The sequence below is a fragment of the Gobio gobio genome, assembly GCF_949357685.1.
Source record: "Gobio gobio genome assembly, chromosome: 4".
Taxonomy (NCBI): domain Eukaryota; kingdom Metazoa; phylum Chordata; class Actinopteri; order Cypriniformes; family Gobionidae; genus Gobio; species Gobio gobio.
This window is the reverse complement of record NC_137100.1, coordinates 44,968,056-44,983,544: the sequence shown is the minus strand read 5'-3', so window position 1 is coordinate 44,983,544 and position 15,489 is coordinate 44,968,056. Positions and strand designations below refer to the sequence as shown.

General features: G+C 37.6%; 1 protein-coding gene across 1 annotated transcript in view; it reads left to right on the top strand.

The window, feature by feature from the left end:
• The first annotated feature begins 10,695 nt into the window (after positions 1–10,695).
• Positions 10,696–15,489, top strand: part of sfrp1a (secreted frizzled-related protein 1a) — a 10,789-nt gene continuing 5,995 nt past the window's right edge. Inside the window, exons 1-3 of the mRNA XM_079814837.1 lie at positions 10,696–10,815; positions 11,027–11,900; positions 14,441–14,518. Of these exons, the coding sequence (XP_079670963.1) occupies positions 11,393–11,900; positions 14,441–14,518 (586 nt within the window). The 5' untranslated portion in view covers positions 10,696–10,815; positions 11,027–11,392. The remainder of the gene's footprint in view (positions 10,816–11,026; positions 11,901–14,440; positions 14,519–15,489) is intronic.

The window sequence follows — 15,489 nt, the reverse complement described above, 5'->3', positions numbered from 1 at the left end:
TATCAATAGTGATTTATAATAACCCTTGTCTTTCAAACCAGTATTTTCTCTAATCTTTAATAGAAATGGGGTCTGAATCACACTTGTGTTAAGGTTTCCCACCCTGTGGTAAAGCATGTGGCAAACTTGGAATAGTTATATGGTTTGCCTGTTGCTGATGACATTCATTGGCTCTGTGGGGTCATGTCTAGTTGTACCCAGCAAGTGAATTTAATTTAAGTTGCATGTTTGAACCAGAGGTGAATTACTTCATGTTGCACTCATCTCTATAAAAGCTGTTAATCAAACAGTTACTGTGAAATCTGACAGTTTTATTATTCTCTCTCCCACACGTGTGCATGTGTGTAAACTGCTTGACTGAGTAGTAGGCCTATACCTTCCTTGATTATATGTAAAACTATACACGCAGAGACCAATGTGTAACAAACACACTAAACTTGGAGGATAGTTTGTGTCCAGTTGCAGGAGATTTGTTAACAAGAACAGAAAAAGTAATAAAAGGGAATTCAGATTAATTCAGATGAGTAGACAAATTCCAACACAGATAGTGTCTCTTTTGACTTCAAAAAAGGCGATACAAGATTAACAAAAACAGGGATCCAGGGATGCGGTGCAGCATAAACAAGGAAATAGTCCCGTAATGGGACTGTTAGAAACGTCAGGCTGTCACAGAACTTTACTGACCAGATACCAGAGCGTATCAGAGAGCGCCGGTGAGGGAGAATCTGGTGTGCTCGTGACACAATGCTGCAAATTAAACAACTCATCAAGCTGTTTATATATATGTGTATATGAAGAGTTTCGTTGCAAAATGAGATATATCCATTTTGAGAAATGTTGGTTATTTGACATTATTATTTAAGACATCAACAGTCAAGTTCATTCACAATTTTTTGTACATTAAACTATTACTTGAGCTCAGTGAAGGCCAGGGACACAATATTCTTCAAATCCAGGATATTTTTTATTTAATTTTATGTCCATAAATAGTTCATAAATAAGTCAAAAAACATATTTATCTTAACATTGTCAAACATCTTAAATTGGTTAAAAAAAACAATACATCATAAATATATGGAATAGTATATACAAAGATTGATTAATAATAATAAGATTCCGAGTTAGTTTTGGCCAGAACATAGCCTACACAACATAATATTTTTTTTTTTTTTTTTTTTTGCAAAACGCTATATATCCACCTTAGGCTATATTCTACTACTGTAATACCATTAAGAAAAGCTAGTGAATCAGTGTTATCCTCAATGAATCAATTAGAATCAATGTTATCCTTTAGAATCAATGCTAAATCACTGAGCAAACTCGGAGCACTTCACCGGCGGTGACTCTCTCCTCGCGTGACATCCTAAGCTCGCGCAGCAGAACGTTCATATCGCACTTTGTTAAGAAACTGGGCTGGCGGATATCGCGTTTTGTGAAAAAATACATTTTGTAGTAGGCTTAAAATGTAGCCTACATTTTTAAATCTTATTAATGGCAGCAATTCACACATAGATTAAGGTACATCTAAACAGTGATTTCCAATAATAAAACCCAAATGTCAAAAAATGGCGTTAATCGCGTTTTGCAACCGAACTCTTCATAGGCCTATATATATCCGATCAGGCATAACAGGCATATGACCACCTTCCTAATATTGTGTTGGTCCCCATTTTGCTGCCAAAACAGCCCTGACCCGTTAAGGCATACCCCTGAAGGTGTGCTGTGGAATCTGGCACCAAGATGTTAGCAGCAGATCCTTTAAGTCCTGTAAGAGTATTGCGAGGTGGGGCCTCCATGGATCGGACTTTTGTTCAGCGCATCCCACAGATGCTCGATTGGATTGAGATCTTGGGAATTTGGAGGCCAAGTCAACACCTCAAACTCGTTGTTGTGCTCCTCAGAAATGTTTGACTATTATCATTGTTAATCAAGTCTGTTTACCTGGGTTTAGGCTTTTTCTCCCAACAAAAAAACATTATCATCCATGTATTATTTGTTCTTCTCAAATATGAATGGTTCATGAGAAACAAGGCTGTTGGCAATAAATTGCTTGCTCAATAATGGGTATTTTTCCTAAATATTAATATTAAACAGTCCAAATTCAAAACATATTTTCTGTCCTCTGGATTTGATTAATAAAGGGCATTAGGGTTGTAGTCATTCCATTTTGCTGTGTTTAAACACTGAGGTATCTAGCAAAGAGACTTCGCGTCTCAGAGTGCGTTTATCACTCTATCTCAGCTGTAACAGTATCTGTACCAGATATTTCTCTGGAATGCCTTTAAATTCCGTAAAGGCATTTCTTATCCAAACAAGGGCAAAACATTTTTCTGCTTGCTCATTGTCGAGACATCTTCATAAGGGTCATAAAAAAGATGTTTAATTTTTCATTAAGCATAAGCCTCTTTTAGGAAATATATACACAGGCTTTTTCCAAAAATATCTATTCTCTGTTCTGATTTATGCTGGATTGATAACTTATAAGGAGGAAGTACAGAGCTATAATAAAATAACTGATGACACTGAGATAAAAACTGAAGTTTCATATCTAAAAATACAAACAGCCTCTCCAAATTCCAAGTATAAAGACATGCTATATCACTCCATCTGATGTATAACTTTGGTAAGTAGAGTAAAAGGAATGTTGCATGTTTCATAAGCCTTTGAATATTCTGATTATATTTACAGTATAAGATTTGATCCACCAAAATGGAAGGATGTGGATGACAACAGAACCAAGACATTTTAACAAGCAGCACAGGGAGGAAACGGAGCAGAGAAAAAAGGGAAAGAGTGATATCACGCTCCTGATAGCTGAAGATAAATAGCTAATCTCTGCACAAGTGATTATATTAGGAAGACAGAAAGAAGCCAGAACTTTTTCCGACTTCTCCATTCTGTGACTCACAGATGCCTGTTTTATTATCCTACCAATTTAATTCCAACTGAAATTTCTCGATAAATATTTTGTTTCAATTACCAGCATGTCAAGCTGTTCCTAGGCAAGCAAACAATCATGTTGTCTTCCATTCTCTTCAAATTACTTTCACTAGAAAACACTCTGATATAAGCAAAGGAAATGGAATAAAAAAAGAAAAGTGCTTTCCCTTTTTCTTCTCAAGCTCAACTGCCTGAGTGACATGTATATTTTTCTTGTGAAGCAATAACGAATATAATTGTGTCTCTTTAGAATTCCTTCATTTAGGATCAAGTGAGCTGAATGCAGCCATCTGAAGATCTTTGAATTGCAGTACATGTTTAGACTGAAACAACAAGCAAACTAACCCCAACAAGCAAAGCAACTCTCCTCATAGGTTTAAATGATAGATTTTGGCACAGATTGTGAATATTTGAGTTTCCTAATGGTTCAAATGACCCAATAAAGACATTTTGATTACATACAAGGAAAGGAAGAACAAAAAATATAGCCTAACAAATATGTTTATTTTGTTTTGATAAGGCTGAGGGAAAAACAATGGTATATACTGTCCCAGGTTGACATTTAAGGGAAATAAAAGGCTTATTGATGAGTTTGGGAGGATGGAAATCCACCTTAAAATGACCCAGGGCTAGAGCCTGTGTAGCATTCTTAAAGACCCCTAGGCATAAAGTGGGAAGGATTGAATATGGAGAGGTAGTGAACAGTGGAGGGGGTAGATGTGAAACCAGCCTAGACAAAGAGTCCTTTTTTCCAGGATCCAGACGACCCCCACTTTTGCCATTCAAGATAAATAAATAAATTGGAATGGAAAAAGAAACCACATACACCCTCTGAAAAGCTCTAGGCTTGAGTGAGTGACAGACAATTGAAAAGACAAATTGTTACATTGTCTTTGGCCATGGATGGCAGGAGAGTTTCTGCAAAAAGGCAATTATGGGGTGATGTGAACTGTGAGGTCAAAGGTCAAACACTCTGTCTGACCCCAAATTTGAAGGCAGCGTGTAACTGACCTCTTGTCTCTCTCTATACTCTCTCCCTTTCTCTGAGTCGCTCTCTCCTTCTCTTTGTTTGGGTTTTCCTTCGACATTTTGGGATGTGCCCCTTCCCTCAAAAGCTGACTAGCTTTCCCTTGCTGTTGAGAAGTGCTGACAAGGCATTTGTCCTGTAGTCACTCACCCATGTTTGAATTGATTGCTTTTCCAGTGCCTTTAAAAGCTCTCTTTGGAATAAGCTCTCAGGGGCGAGAGAAATACTTGAAATCACTGCCAAACATTTTATATCCTAACAGTTGTAGGTTCCCGTGTAGCCTATAGATTCAGAGACCATGATTAAGTGTAACCATTGGAACGGTCTTGACCAGACAAGTCCGATTAGAACCACACTTAATGGCATCAAGTTGCCCGTGGGCTGCCAAAACTCACATTATTTTGACAGTCAGTTGAGACGACGGGATGACCTACTGCGTGCCGGTGGAAGCAGCACTCCCATGAAGCTTGCGGGCTGGAAAACCCTCCCTTTTCCTGTCACATCCAGCCAGTCTCCTTTAAGCAAGGAGCTGAACGCTGTTTTCTCTGGGAACTTTGCCACCAGGCAGGTGACCTTCCTGGCCCTCTTCCTGGCCTGTACTTCAGTCTCAGCAACAGCTGGACCTATCATTAATCATACGTCCACGCTGATATACCATACATGTAAGTCATAAATCAAAAACAGATCTTACATATATGTGAACTTGCTTTTATTTTGCACATTTGAAACCGCTACTTCTACCCAGATACTGTCTGTCTGTCTGTCTGTCTGTCTGTCTGTCTGTCTGTCTGTCTGTCTGTCTGTCTGTCTATCTATCTAGTGTGGACATTGGTTCACTTAAAAACTAATGTTTTGGCTCAACAAAAATGATGCAACAGTTTGCACCAATCTTTTATGTTCAACCAACAAACTACACTGAGTTAGAAGAACTTATAGCATTAACATATGTTGAATTTTTAAGTTGATTATTTCAATATTTATTCTCCTCATCCAGTCCTATATGCAAAGCATGCTGGGAACTTGAAATCCACTGCCCAATTTTCAGTTACTACAGTTTTTTTTATAGTACATTAACATAGGAATTACACACAATATGAAGTGAAGATCAACATTGTCAACAGAACCCCTTAAAATAACGTTTGAAACTTAGGTTGAATTAAATCAATGTATTGATTTAGAATTTGCAAACATGCATTTATTATCCACTGAATTTATAGTGTTCCTGTTACTTTTGAAGTCATGGAGGTTTTTAAAACAAAAATGATCAAAATGACATGTAGTAATGTTTAAAGAATGTTACTCTAACAAGGTGTCATTGATGCTTTCAAGCTATCATTTTGGTGAATGTTGAAATAAAGTTATATTAATGATTCTGTGATAATGTTTTGTTTGTAACTTTGAGATAAGTATTACAGAATGTTGTTTGTTAGCTGGGATATATAATGTGGGATATAGATATAATGTAGGCTATTGTATAAAAAATATGACACATATGCCAAAACACAAAGCCATGTTACAGTAAACAGGGGAAAGACTTGTGGGTAAAATGTGGAGGTTCTGGAAGGACAGATTATTCAGTGGTTGGAATAACTAAATGCAACACACCATGCCTTCCTCGTTAAAATGCAATGAGTTCCTGATGAGACCACATTAAGGCTGCTTTGTGAAAAAAAGAAATGCATACAACTGGACACATTCCCATTTTGTTTACAAATGGTCACCAGTGAGGTGTTGCTCTCAGTGCCAATGACTTAAAAACTCTTTGTTGCAAAAAACACAATGCTAGTTTCATTCTGTTCAGTTCATTGGACAATGAACAACCACTGTGTACAAGCGACATAAACAGCCTTATCTGCAATAATCAGCAGCCACTAAATCTTATGGTCATCAACATCACAATTCCTTTAATTAAAGGCACTAATTTCACAGCACATCTCCAGTGATTAAAGAATAAATCCACTGAAGTCAGCAGTGGACGATTTGTTGTAATTTACTTGCTAATAGTCTTCCGGCAAACAGTGATTCACAGTTAAATGAACTGAAATGACAGTTAATATGTCTGGCACTCATTTTAGCTAGCGTGGCTATGAAATGTTGTTTATGTGAGGGTTTATATGTGCTGATGTTAAACAGGGTGTCCCAAGAGCCCTGTTTAGCATTATGTTGAGTAACAGAAAGATGAGGGCCCCGAGGCTGCAGTGTCGGACAAATGTCTCTGCCCATGCATGAAGTCACAGAGCCACCGCAACACATGTTTCTATGTCTGGTGAATGTCATGCATCAGCTGACCTAATTCCTTCTACTTTAGTCGTACTTTGTGCAGGAGGTCCCAGAGCCATGGGTGAAAAACCCATTGTGGTTTTGATTTGTTAGCCTTATAATTATGCTGTTTAATTTATAAACCATAATGATTATTTACATGTTTGTTTTTTAAAACTTGCTGCACTGTATGTACATGTAATAGATCAAAACTGTGTTTTGAAATAAATAAAATTTTGTATGTGTGTGTGTGTGGTTGGGGTTTAACCACATATGCTCTTTTTAAAGTTTGTCCCATTTATATCGAATTAAACAAAAAAAGATCCTTTCGGAATATTGACGCATTTACACTGAAGAAGGAAATAAAACAACAAACAATGAATTTGATTTACAGATGAAAATATGTTTCAGCGTTAAAATACAGAAGAGGAAAAAGTGTGTTCTTTGGTGGCATGGGGTTCCTGTAATTATAAACAGATGGATGTCAAAACGGCTCTGAGCTACAGCATTCCCTTCCAGTCACAAACTCGTTCCCCATATTTATTAAGATGTTCTGACATGGATTTGGTAAAGATTCAGTTTGCAATGAAAAACCTTTTCGATATGACTGCCTCCTGTGATTTAGAGATGAAGGCTAATAAAGCTTATTTATTTAGCTATCATAACTGGTTGGTTTAAATGGTTGAATTGTTTAATTCCGGTTGTCCGTGCCCCTATTATAACAAAATACAATCCATTTTCTGAAAGCCACAGTTGTAAGATGGATCTACAAATATATATCCATAATCATAATAGACTCATAAGGCTCGTGTAGTTTAGAAGATAAATGCAGTTCTCCTCTATTTGGCTCAGATTTGAAAAATGTCCTAAGTGGTTTAATGCATGCTGTCATATTGTGATTATAAACAGACATTAAAACGAGAACTAGGCCACATCAGATCTGAGCTGACATACTCGAACACAAGCTGGTAATTGTGTGTGTGAGGTTAGGTGCAAAAAAGTGAGGTCAGTAGACTATAGACTGGAGTGGTTATCAGTTGTAATGCTACTACTGTCATGCGACAGGCTCCTAAATGGTCTTTCAGAGGCAAAGGGATTTTCTCTGCTTTCCTTGGCTTTGAGCTGTGAAAGAAAAGTAACAGCATGCTTGTTTTACTGCTCCTCACTTTTTCCTCTTTTCTCCTCAGTGCATATCAATCTGTCATTCCTGCCGGCGGCTGGAGAGAACATTGTGAATGTCTAAGAGTCCATCTTACTTTTTGGCAAACTTTCTGAAGGCCTGCGGTGCAGCGTGGTGGATATATTGTCTCTTTATCCCGAGAAGCCCTGGAGATGTTATGGTGGTCTACAAAAAAAGGATTGAATTGCTATGCTCAATTAAATATGAATATTTTAAATATTGTCTCATGCTAAGATCAACTTAAAATACATCAAATCAGCTTTAGGGTGCTGAGACCTCTACATAAGATTAATCTGGCTTCACATTCAAGGGTTTAATGAGCATGGATGTTCAACTGTCATACTTTCCCTTTCCCTGTACAGTTACTTTTTCCAACTCCCACATAGCTCCCACATAAACTAGTTGTTTGTTTATAAACAAAATGGTTGCTATGATCCACCTTGGCAATCAATGTGACATAGACAGAGTTGGCTATAATTAATTTGTGATTTGGGTCTAGTATAAACCATAATATTAAAGATTTACAGAGCAGCCAACCCCCAAAAGGCACAAGGATGACACCCTGCTTCACCTCATTTATAGTGTCTTGACAAGCCTTAACAAAGACACAAATTAAGCAACCAATTCAAGTCCAGCTGAGTCTTGAGAGAAGAGCAATAAACCAGAATCGGCTTCTCTCTGATAAAGCAGTCTGCTTTCTCCCTTCTGAGTGATTATGGAGTGTGAACATGTTTTATAACTTAACATGTGACCCGTAAAGAGTATCTCTAAGCCTAAATCAACAGGAGTGTAAGAAAGGGAACGACTGTTTCCTTCTCTCTCTCTCGGTTTCCTCGTCCCAACATAAAAGTTCAAGCTATCTGTAAATGTTAGTCATTGGCTTTGCAACACATGCAGACAAGCAATCACAGGTTGGTGTAAAATGTGGAAATGCGGTATACAGTCTTGTGAATTCCACAGGAGGTGTCAGGACAACATTATTTTAATTGAGGATAGTCTTCAGTGGGATAAGTCATGAGTAAATGAATTGCCATGCATATTTCCAATTTAACAGAGCATATAGGCTACTTTGGAATTCACTTTAATTAGTACTGATGCGATTTGTTGAGTAACTTAATTAAGAATACTTAATTTTTCACACATGGGTGTGGAACTCTACGGCGGGAGACAAAGACCTCCCATTATGCATCATCACATTCCTGCATTTAGCTATCTATTCTCCTTTAAATGAGGAAAAGTTGCTGTGTTTAGGCGCTGCAGTTAGTATAAGATTAGACCTTTCGTGTACCCGCATGCGCATTTTGCTGATAATGATCTCCATTGTGGCTGAGGAAACCACTTTGCATAAGGTCCAATGGCCACTCAATACAACTACCACAGTTTTGCTTTGTTAGTTTAAATGTTATGTTAAGAGGCCTACTGTTGGGTCACTTTTCCACTCACAGCCATTCAATTAGCATTCATGCAAGCATCTCTCAGTGTGATATTAGCTTGATCAAGTCCTTTCCCCTCTATACCAGAGGCTACGCAAACAGAAAAGGCATTCATTTATTCAGCTTGAGAGACCAGCCAGCCGGCCAAGAAATTCTCTGGAAAGGTGCTGGCTGAAAAATGCTTCAGTCAAGGGCTGTTGAGGGATCCACGTTGTACCTTGCGATAAGCTAGCACTCCCTTTTCCTGACACTATTGCTTTTTTAGCCCCATATCTTTAAGATATGTTCACCCTCATGTAGACCATGTCATGTTGTTTAGTTTAGCATAGATGAAATGCAATCTCAGCTGACGTATGTTTAACCAAATTCATAGAAACATATGGTCTTTCACGATTGAAGACCTTATGCATAAGTGTGCTTGTGGAAATGTGTGTTATATAAATTAAGCTCTAAAAGCCTATCGTGATATGGGAAACGGAACCAGGTCAAAAATATTCAAATACATGGAGCATGGTACACATCATCATATTTCTAATTTTAGCAAACTATTATAAACAGCTATTTATTATATGTATTTTTATCTATAAAGTTTTCCTTAGTTGTAGCCTGAAGTAAATAAATATGAGTCAGAATATTTAGTCAAATTTATTAGATCAAACTTGCCACCATTCATTTTTTTTTAATTGATTGCAGAAATGTTACAATGTTTGTTGATGGTAAGTTATGACAAAACGTGTTTTTTTTGTTTGTTTTTTTTTATCTACAAAGTAATGTCTTTAATTGTAAACCACATGTAAGTTAACCATGTAAAGCCTGAAATAATTGCATGATTTTTTTTTATTTTTTAAATGGAACAGTTTTTTTGAACCTTTAAACTTTAATCAATAGCTCACACTCAAGGACGGGAAGAGGCCTAAACTGAGCAAAATTTGCAATTAGGTGCTACCATATGACCAAAAAGATATGACCAGGCAGAAATATGATATATGCCTGGTTTCACAGACAGGGCTTAGATTAAGAGGATTAGGTCTTAGTTTAATTAGGACATCAAAATGATAATAAGTTAAGGACATATTTTATAAATGTGCCTTAGAAAAACAATCTTGAGACAAAACAATGACACTGACATTATTTTAAGATGTGTAAGTGCATTTTATATGATATTTCATCTTGAAATATTACAAAAAAATATCAACGTCATTCTTATATTTACTTTATAAAATAACTAAAGAGTTCACAGAAAGGAGAAGAAAAAAGAACATGTGGGGACGTGTAAAATTGCACATTTTAAATTAATTAATTTAATTAATTAAGTTTTGATTATACAGAGTTCATGTATCAAATAGCCTATTATATAAAACATGGTTAAAATGGTGATGTGTAGCCTATAGCCAATTAAATCAAATAAGGCTATTCATTGTTGTTGTAGAAACCAACAATTACAATGGCTTATTAATGTCACCCTATTTGTGCTGATTTAATCATATTTTGAAGGAGAAAAAAAGAGAGAGATAAACTTGTGTTTCAATAGACACACCATTCCAGTGGCATCTATCCAAATCAGCTTCCTAATTTTCTACACAGTAACAGAAGAACTAAGTTGAGGAAACATTTCGCGTGTATTCTAAATGGTAACATTTTAGTTTATTTTTTACACTCGAGTGAATTAAAACGGTGCACATTATAATGGCCGTGTTGCTTTAAATTGTCGTGACAACGGGAGTTGGTGGTAATGAGCTCTGAGATATCTTCAGACTTCATTATCACCAATGTGATTAGCAAAACAACTGCGCAGAGGAGAGCTAACATGCGTCGGGCGATTTCACACCTACATTTTAACTTAATTTGGCTCGTTGAAATACAAATGAGATCATGAGCACAGAGCAAATAATGTTTATGACATTAAATGTTCTTGATGTGGAGAGAAATCGCTCATGACGGCTTAATAGGAATATAAGTAACGTATTACAGCTAAAGTAAGTAACACGTTTATTGCTTGGTATTAAAAATGCAAGCCAGTTTCGTGGTAATGCGTGGATGTTTTACTCTGTAGGTAATGGCTCTTACCGGCTTTTCAGAAAATGGTAAACGTAGTTATCACAAGCCTTAAGCGAGTAAATCCTCATTGCATTTCAATGCCTCGAACAATGTTATCAAAATGAAGTTATTAAGGATCTGTTTCCACAGAGGGAGAGTGAGAGAAACGCGCGCGGGCGGGGATATTGGCTCTTTCATTGTGTCATTGAATACTTTGATTGACACACGAGAAGCAAAAGGTGCGGAAAGTTTCCTATTGGTCGCCGAGGCTGTCTCAGTCTCCCCTGGTCTCGAGCGCAGCACATTTCAAGCAACTCAGCCGTGTGAGTCAGCAACAGCTACGGGGCTTCAGAGGTGGAGTTTCTATAACTTCAATACTTTGACTTGGGAGTCTTATAAAATTTAGAGGTATTTGGCTCTCCCTGCTCATTTTCTAGACAAAGAGGACTTCATTTCACTTAAGGCTCACCGCTTTTGGGGGCTGCATTGACTGGGGATCCTGACCAGGATTTTACAATGAAGTCCCTTGCATCTTTGTTCCTTTGGCGGATCATCATCTTGATTATGCCACTGGTCTCATTGGGCCAGACATCTGAGTATATGTACGATACCTGGCCATACACCGGCGGCGTACGTACCTACGACAAGCCTCCCCAGTGTGTGGACATCCCAGATGACCTGAGGCTCTGTCACGGTGTGGGCTACAACCAGATGATGCTGCCCAACTTGCTGGAACATGAGACTATGGCTGAGGTCAAGCAGCAAGCGGGGAGCTGGGTGCCCCTGGTGCATAAGAACTGCCACCCGGGCACTCAGGTATTCCTTTGCTCCCTTTTTGCCCCTGTGTGTCTTGATAGGCCCATCTACCCATGCCGCTGGCTCTGCGAAAATGTTCGTGATGGCTGCACCCCCATCATGGAGGCATTTGGGTTTCCCTGGCCTGAGATGCTCACCTGCAAGAAGTTTCCTCAAGATGATGTGTGCATCAGTGCGCCCAATGCCACAGAGGCCTCCAAGCCCACTGGTAAGTCCAAATGATTAATTACGAAAAATTTCAGTTTGCCTCATTCATATTTATCAGATTATTTGATTAAATCATGAAGATAAACATGAATGCATTTTTGGACATTTGGGGGGAAACATTTTGAAAATATATATAGATATATATTTGGCGTTGGCACTTTTTATCATGTGCTGTAAGGTTATACTGACTGTTTCAATGTATACTATACACATTTAGTATTATTTTACCCAGTTTACAACCTTTCACCTTTTGCTGTGTGTGAGAAGTAACACCTGAACTTCTTAAAGGCAGTTGCAATGTTATTTCAGGGACTGGTGTCCATTTGGGATTTTTCATCTAAAGTCATCACACCTTTTGTTGCCGCTTGGTTCTCAATACCTCATGAATGTGTCCGAATTTGACACATTTTTAAGTAACATGGTCTTAAAAAAGAAAAAAAAAAACATCTGTAGAAGACGCAGGGGACATGGCTTCTTGGTAAAGCTTGATAGATGAATTGAATATCTTAGTTTTTGCTTGTTTAACAGCTGGTAGCAATTGATTTCAGGGTGTTAGTTGAGTTCCAGGACAACACTGGGATGTGTTCCAACAACGGACCATTACATATCTATTTATTTGGTGTTATTTCGCAACTGCAGCACCTACTTTTTGGAGTAGATAATTGTCTTTAGTGCAGTTCGTCTTTGCAGAATAGACACTGAAGGCAGGCAGCAAACATGACTTTATTGAATTATTCTATTTATGAGTAACCTATTCCTGTCAATGTATGCTATTTTAAAGCAAAGCTTTTGCCAGGCTTCCTTGCTGTGCCTGTTAACACGTTTTTTTTTTTTTCATAAGGTAATAGAGGAGGATAGTGCTCTTACTTCAGACAGCGAGAGAGAGAGATTTGAACAGCTGCTTTTATTTACTGGTGGCACCTAAGCAGAACATTTTAATTTTCAATGGTTAGAAAATAAATACATTTCCACACTCTAAGAGACCTCCCCTGTAATTTAAAGCAAATGCGGTTTAGAGTACTTCAGAATATCTTCTTGTAGTCATGTGGAGTATTTTACCTGGTAAGTCAGGGAATCTGGCACTAGTCAAACTTTCCCTATGGAAACACTTGAGCCCTATAGTTGTATGTCTCAGACAAGGGAAAGTACAAACTAGCTTATGTAGATGGCTCATAAATTACAAGGGAATTTCCATTTCCAAAGTTACAACATGGTGTATGAACAGACTGTGTGCCAGAACGATGTACCACACTGATACTTCTGTGACTTCAGCCATCTGCCCTAGCCTGCTGTTAGTGACGCACAGTACTGAGTGAGAGAACACTAGCATGGTGGCTTGGAAGCTGGAATAGCAGAGAAGTTCATTTAATAAGCACCCCATAGAGATCCTGTCAGCTGTTATCACATGCTGTCAGCATCACAGTCAAATGAACCCAAAGCCACTGATAAATTAGACCCTCCATCACATATCTACTCACTGTCAAGCTTCAAGCAGTGCCGGGTTAAAGACAAGAAAGGACTTCCTATTCTCTACAAGGGGTTAAGCCTAACCATTTGTCCTCTATTTTCTTGTGAGTCCATGGTAATAATGCCTGTGGAGAAAGTAACGCTCAACAAGAGACCCTGAATTTTGAACTGTTTTATTTCCAGCAGGACAGTTTAAGTTTAAAGCTGATTTCATCATCCAAAAATGCAGCGTTGCTTTAAAATAATAGTTTTTGTACAATTTTATCCACTGGCAGCTTGTAATTGGGTGATAATTTACATTACGCAGAAAAGCTGTGACATAAAAATGTTTACCTTTTGGAATTCCTTCGGAGCAGCTGTCTGTACAAGCTCTTTTCACCTGAGTGCAATTTCCACAATAATCTGTTAAATGGATAAAAAAAAAAAAAAAAAGTTACCAAAAATGTAATCAAAGTCTAGCATAAATAAAGACAGACAGGAGTTTTATCATGTTTATCAAGCAAATATTATAATGGTAATTTGCTTGAATTTGAATAGATTTTAAATCAAAATCTTAAAGGGGACTAAGAGAGTTTACATTCAAGGGTTAATTTCTCTGTTTCCATGACTATAGGGAGGCATTCATGGAACAATAGTTGTTCTAATTACTGTCAGCCCCAGTTATTGGGGTGTTGTCCCGTGCCTCCTTTTTTTAACCTGTGTAACTTGTAACAATAGTTTATATACGAATGTAAATAACACAATCATATTCGTTTACTTTAAATTACCACGTGACAGGCAAAGAAAGAAAGAGGCAAACGTTTTTATGTATATCTAAAAAGTTTAGATTTTAATCTTTTAGTGCTGTAAGAAGAGCTGAGCAAAACACAAAAGTATATTAACAATTCAAAGCACCGTATGTTTTTCAAGCCCTTTCAAAAAAAACGGAAGAAATTCCCATAGCTCGCCTGACAGGTAGATAATTAGAGAAAGTTCAAGAAGTTTGAATTCTCTCATTTTTGAAAGAGAACTGCATTGTGATTGGTTATGGCACATTTTTCTGACATTTCACTGACAGCGTGTCTTCTGTTTTAGGATCTCCAGTTTGTCCTCCTTGTGACAATGAAATGAAAACGGATGTGATTATGGAGCACATGTGCGCCAGTGAATTTGGTAAGAACACCAATACATACACCAAACATGCCTACAGACCGAAAAAACCCACACATTCATTCTATTTTGCGCTCACACACTGAACGTGCCAAGACTGCAGCCTATCTTCCCTTCTCATCTTCTGTATTCTGAAAATGGAGTAAGTATGCAAGACAGCCAAGACTGATATATATTAGTTTTAAAGAACAGCCAAAACCACACAGTCCTGAAGCAGAACTACTCACCTATTCCTTCAGCTTCCCCAGCAGGCTCATTCAGATGCCTGAAGATTAATGTTTTAGCTCATCTTAAATTGAGTTTTCATGGTCTTATGTTAGAATAATGAAGGAAAACTTTATTCTTTCAGGAGTGGAAACCATAGCAATACTTTTTTTTATAATGACTTGCTTACTGTTATGTTGAATCTTTCAGTTCAGTTTAGTTTAAAGATGAAGTCCACTTTTCACCAGTGTTAAGTCATCATGTTGAGTCATAACTTTCTTTAGCCATAAATGTCGAGTGCCAGAATGATATTTTATTTCAAGGCCATTAACACTGCTTTTGGGACAGATTCAAGCACTTTTAGAATCACTGGATCAAGATTTTGTTATTTTGCACATATTTGGCTATCTTGACTGCCAAATCCACTTTTAATAGAACAATGGTTTTAAACATTGAACACAGCAGAAGCTGAATGTTTTAACCCTTGTAAATCTATGTCATGGTTTGGATTACCCTTTGAGAGGCCACAACTGTTTAACTAATGAATTGAGGTAATTCGCAGAGGCCCTAAAGTCTTTATTTGGCTGTTACTAACAGCTCTAAATTGGGATGTTTGCTCTTCTGTCTGGATGTGACAACAGCCCAGGGGTTGACCTCTGGCCAGAGTCTGACAAAATCTAAGTTTACTCTTTGGTCATTGGGGTAAATGAGAGTACCCATTATACCCTGTTAATTTCCAACATATTCCTTCTCTCCCTCTCTCTCTCTCT